This window comes from Phaseolus vulgaris, chromosome 11, assembly GCF_000499845.2.
Source record: "Phaseolus vulgaris cultivar G19833 chromosome 11, P. vulgaris v2.0, whole genome shotgun sequence".
NCBI lineage: Eukaryota > Viridiplantae > Streptophyta > Magnoliopsida > Fabales > Fabaceae > Phaseolus > Phaseolus vulgaris.
The window spans coordinates 2334579-2340360 of NC_023749.2; the positions used below are offsets into that span (position 1 = coordinate 2334579).

The 5782-nt window shown below is 29.1% G+C and overlaps 1 protein-coding gene across 2 annotated transcripts; it reads left to right on the top strand.

The window, feature by feature from the left end:
• Positions 1-1634: 1634 nt before the first annotated feature.
• Positions 1635-3611, top strand: LOC137836060 (proline-rich protein 4). Of its 2 annotated transcripts, XM_068644985.1 has the most exons (3): positions 1648-1918; positions 2232-2939; positions 2982-3611. In XM_068644985.1, the coding sequence occupies exons 1-3, from the start codon at positions 1753-1755 to the stop codon at positions 3224-3226; spliced, it is 1119 nt and encodes a 372-aa protein (XP_068501086.1). In that variant the 5' UTR covers positions 1648-1752; the 3' UTR covers positions 3227-3611. The 2 variants fall into 2 exon arrangements, with proteins under 2 accessions (XP_068501015.1, XP_068501086.1); XM_068644914.1 differs by having other exon boundaries at positions 1635-1918; positions 2232-3611.
• Positions 3612-5782: the final 2171 nt, after the last annotated feature.

Genomic DNA, 5782 nt, shown 5'->3' on the forward strand with positions numbered 1-5782 from the left:
TTAAACAATTTTATCAAGTTCGTGTTTAACGGTGGAAAGTTGACAGCTGTTACACTATCTATTGATACCCTATTTCCTAACGTGTTGAAGAAAAATATATTCCTCTAGCATGGACTTAATTTTCTGTTTATTCACCACCTTATGTTTTAGGTGTAAAGTATTTTGTACGATTAATATTTTTTAAATAATATAATACAAATAACGTTTTTTTATAAATTTATACACAAACCATTGAAAGAATTTTAATTTTGATATCGGTAAATAGTTTTCTTTATTTTGGTTCTTTCTGAAACTAAAATTTATTATTTTTCATCCTGCACAATATAACCTTAATTATTTACGTATGAGTTGAAGAAAAGATAAATCGATCATTTTAAAGTAACTGAGAAAACTCTTAAAATTTGTGACATCAATTATACTTGTCTATTTTAAAATTAATACTACAAACTAAAAACAGTAGTTTAAAATTTCAGAGAAAGGTAAATTAGAAAAGAATATTTTAGAGAAACTAAAAGTAAAATCGTATATATTTTATAAGGACTTAAAATATTTATTCCAAATTTTATAAAAATAAATAAATTATAGAGATATTTAATTTTATAAGCAGCAAAAACATATTTAAGTATTATTTAGTTTAACATGAAATGTTATTTTTTTTGTCTTGGAAAAATGAACGCACACGGTAATTTAGAGGCTCTATGACTGAATCATGATTGAGTCCAACAAAACTAAAGATCTACATGTGAAGCTTAGACATGTCTCTTAACTATCGGACATAGGTATTGGATACCGATATTTGTACAAATCCATATAATACATATTGGTGAAATGTTCAATTTAAAAAAATATTTTTTAGATTTCTAACAATTCGATCATGATTATAACACAATTTTAAAAGAAAAAATACATTAATTTTCTAAAAATTTAAATTTATTGTATAAATTTTTAATATAATTACAAAAATAGCAACAAATCATTTTGAATTGAAAAACATCTTTCTACTAAAAAAAACTGAAACATACTTATATACATATATCTTTATTTTTATTGTAAATTTATATAATTTATAATTATATAATATATATTTCTCGTATCCTAATTTTAAAAATTATAAGTATCTATATTTCCATATTCATATCATGTCTATTCATCTCGAAGAGTTTGTCGTGTGCATGACATGATATATGTTATCATTTTTCTTTAATAGTTGCGGCAAAGCACCATTTCTTGATAAATGTATATAGTACAGAGATAAAGAAACAGTTGACTTGGTAGTTCACGTTAATCTTGTGTTGGGTGCAGAAACTTCATCATTTGATCGGTAAGAAACATTGGAATTTGGAATTGTTCTGTGAAAACAACAATCATTTTAACAATGTAACATAAAATGCATTTATTAGTGCGTTTTAAGGGTAGGTTGTGACAGATATTTCACATAAAGATATGAGTTTAGCTGTGCGGTCGAGAAACCATGCATTGAATGAATTAGATGGTAATTTGTTTATGGAAACTGGTGTGTGCACGTTATTGTCTTTTTCTCTGATGATCCCACGCTTATTGGTCCCATGCACCCATGTGAAGTTCTTAATTTCAGTGTCGGTGAAATAGTATCCAAGAGGGTTATATATCAGGCTTTCCAATCAAACAGTTACTCACACTGAAGCTTAGCAGCTTCTTAGTTCTAAGTGTGCCTTCTTATTCTCTCTCTGTCATTGCTTATATAGTCATTAGAAGCTGTAGTTGCAGTTCCTTATGCAGGTTTTAACCCTGCGCCAAGGAGCACTTTTGTGCTTCTTGTCTGTGCTTTTTCTGGTAGTAGGCTTCTGCTATGGTGACCATAGTACAGTGGAGGTAGTTGGACTCGGAGAATGCACTGACTGCAATCATAAAAATATTAAAACTAGCCATGCTTTCTCAGGTACATTGTCGCTCAAACATAGTATATGCATCTTATAGCTTTTTTAGAGTTCTTAGAGTTTCTCAGATTATATACTTTGAGTTTTGGCTTGAAAAAACTAAATAGAAAGTTGAGTGCATTTCAATGCATGCAGACTATAATGCTTGGTTTCAGCCATGTTAATAGACACTCAATTGACTGGTTTTATATATGAGCCAAATTGTTGATTACATATCAAACACTTGTTACTGCATATCAGTGTTTATCTGCTCTAAAGTTTCATGCAAAGTTAGGTGTTGAAAATGTGTTGTCAATGTGCATTGGTTTTGTATAGGACTACGTGTAACAGTAGACTGCAAAGCGGCAAGTGGAGACTTTGAAAGGAGAGGGGTTGGTAAGCTTGACGAAAATGGAAACTTCAAAGTGTCTCTTCCTCATGACATTGTGGAAGCTGATGAACTCAAAGAAGAATGCTATGCTCAGCTTCTTAGTGCATCAGCTGCTCCTTGTCCTTCCCATGATGGTCCTTTCAGCACCAGAATTGTGATCAAGTCAAAAGGTGTTGACAAACACACACTTCGTCCTGCTGGGAAGCTCAAGTTCTCTTCAGAGACATGTGCTTCAGCTTTCTTCTGGCACCACCCTCTCTTTCCCCCTCATCCACCCATCACCATCCCTCCTATAGTGTTTCCGCCACTTCCACCAAAGATTTTCCATAAGCATCCTCCTCCGCCTGTCTATTCTCCTCCGCCTGTGTATACTCCTCCACCTGTGTATACTCCTCCACCTGTTCATGAGGAGCCTTCTCCTCCACCATCCCCACCAAAGGAGTCTCCTCCAAAACCACCAAAACCACCAAAGCCATGCCCCCCAAAGGAGCCTCCAAAACCACCAAAGCCAAGTCCTCCAAAGGAGCCTCCTCATCCAAAACCACCAAAGCCTAGTCCCCCAAAGGAGCCTCCTCACCCAAAACCACCAAAACCATGCCCCCCAAAGGAGCCTCCTCATCCAAAACCACCAAAGCCAAGTCCCCCAAAGGAGCCTCCTCATCCAAAACCACCAAAGCCAAGTCCCCCAAAGGAACCTCCAAAACCACCAAAGCCAAGTCCCCCAAAGGAGCCTCCTCATCCAAAACCACCAAAGCCATGCCCCCCAAAGCATCCACTTCTTCCTCCACTCAAGCCACATCCACATCCACTTCTTCCTCCACTCAAGCCACATCCATTTCCTCCACTCAAGCCACTTCCACCTCTTCCCAAAATTCCTCCAAAGCACTTTTTCCACCACCCCAAATGGCCTCCAGTTCCCCCCTCTTCTTCTCATCCTTAGGCTATGTTGCAGAGCTAGATCACTCTTAATTGGGCCTACAAAATATGCGTGCATGTTTTCTGTCTTTTTATGTGCTTCCGTATGATCAAGGACTGAGCAAGTCTATTGTTGCCAATAAAGCCTCCGAAGGATAGGGCATATGATGTGAAGAAAAAAACAAGAGTAGAGAAAACAAAATATAGAGCATTTGATTAAGCAGTTTGAAATGTTCATTTGAGTTTGAGTGTGATATAAGCTTTTGTTCTGAATGAAGATCACTGGAGCAAAGTTAGAGAACCCTAGATAAATGCACTGTGATGGGATAGTTAAGCCTCCATTATGTCATTTTCAAAGAATAAAAATGTATATTTATATATGATTATTTAATATTCACACCCTTTTAATATGTTCTTTTTATTGCTTAAAGTCTCCAAATGCATAATTGCAAATTTAAGGAATATGATATATACCTAGACAGACAAACCTTGTGCTAATGATTGAAAAGGAATAAGAATAATGTCCACATATGTAATATTTAATATAATGCATCAAGAATGTTCGTAATTAATAAAGAGATTTTTCTTTATACAAATTTTGAACATTAACCCTTTTATTAAATTTAAATAATTGAATAAATTTATTTATTTCAAAATAACTAAATAACTTATTTTTTGAAAAATAACTATTACATAATTTTTCTAATACTAATTTTACAAAATCATATATGTATGTATATTTTTTTTTAAAGTGTATTATCTTTTATTTTTTAATTAATTATTCATAACTATAACATTAAAATAGGAGTTTCTGTTTTTTTAAACAATTTTTTACCATTTTACCACTATTTTTTAAAAATTAAAATAACTACCTATAATAAAAAAAATTACCTATAACATAAAAAAAAATACCTACAATAAAGTTATAAAAGTGGTTTATATTTATTTTTATAAATAATTTTTAGGAAATTCTTTTATAATTTAATAATTATCTATACCATTATAAAGAATATACATTATTTGCAAACTTCTAACGGTGTCATCTTTTTAATTGAATAATTTTACCTTCTAACAAACAGAAAATAATTTATTTATTTAATAAAATAAATAATTAAATAAGTTTTCGTTTTATACATACTTGAATCTTTTGTAGTATTTTCTATTTTTTAATCAATTATTCTTAAAAATAATCAAATTATATATCTTTTAACATAATAAAAATGTGAATACACGTCAAAGAGAAGTAATAACCTTTTTTTTTATTCTCATGTAGAAATTTTGATTCATTAACTAATGTGAGATTTACATCATAATGTACAGTTAATCTAACAAATAAGTTAACTTTACAAAAACGAATAAAATAAATATACTTACTATTTATATATTTTATTTTGATGTTATTTCCTTAGGAGTAGAACTTGGATTCTTTTAATAAAAGTACTAATTAATCGAAAATATTTTGATAAATATCACTGATGAAAAAATATATTTAATAACGATTTATTATGACAGTTCTAATCCACATGTCATAATAAGTTATGTATTGATAAAATTGTAAACATAAAAATATTTTCTATGTCACTTATAAATTTACTCACATAATATGTTTGTTATAATGGTTATATTTTTACTTGTCTTTGGTGAAAAAAATATTAAATTTTATTTTTGTTTGAATTTCTTTCATTTTCTTATCTCTTTTTTCATGTAAACCTTAAGCTCTCATCACTGCAAGAAAAATTGGAATTAGCTGTTAAAAAAAGTGAAGACAAAATTAGAGATATTACTAGCATTCCCAAATTCTACAGATTTAAGACACAAAGATAAATTTTAATCATAATGTGAGCCAAAAAACGTTAAACCCACACTAATATATATATATAATTATAATTATAAGGTAGCGTTATGAAAAGAAACACAAACTATGTATTTATTAAAATAAAAAAAATTAAGTATAAGTTTAGTCTACACTACGGTTTTTCCAAAATTAAGAATTAAATTAAATATCTAACTTATATTTTATTTCAACTTATGACACCATATCCTACATAATGTTAAAATGCACATTTATGTCAGCTTAAGAGACACCCTGCAAAATAAGTAGGCAAAATTAATAAAATGTGATTTTTTTTATGATTATACAACTATCATAAAAAGTACAAACTTTACATGTTACTTGTATTTATGACGAATTTGTAACTGATATAGAAAGATTTATTTTAACCATCATAAAAAATATTTTTTCCATCAGTAATAAATTTCATTTATTTCTAACATCCACTATAATTTTTTATTAAATATCAATTAATTTTAAAATAAAAAATAATTAATCATTATATTCATCAAGTTAAATATTATTTTATAATTTTTTTTAATATGTAAAATATTTTTTATTATTAATAAAAAGTTATAAAATAAATTTTATACTAAGTTATTTAAGTTAACAATACAATACATTTTCATATTATTTTAGTTATCTAGTTTTGTTAAAAAATCATACAATTAAGTAGAGATAATTAAAATTAAATAAAAAAATGAATTAAAAATAAAAATGTTAAGTCTAGAAAGAGAAAGTAATTGATAA

Excerpts from the sequence above, each read along its gene's own strand:
- LOC137836060 (XM_068644914.1), top strand. The coding sequence starts at position 1,753 with ATGCAGGTTTTAACCCTGCGCCAAGGAGCACTTTTGTGCTTCTTGTCT. Across the intron at positions 1,919-2,231 it reads AACTAGCCATGCTTTCTCAG|GACTACGTGTAACAGTAGAC; the intron begins GTACATTGTCGC and ends GGTTTTGTATAG.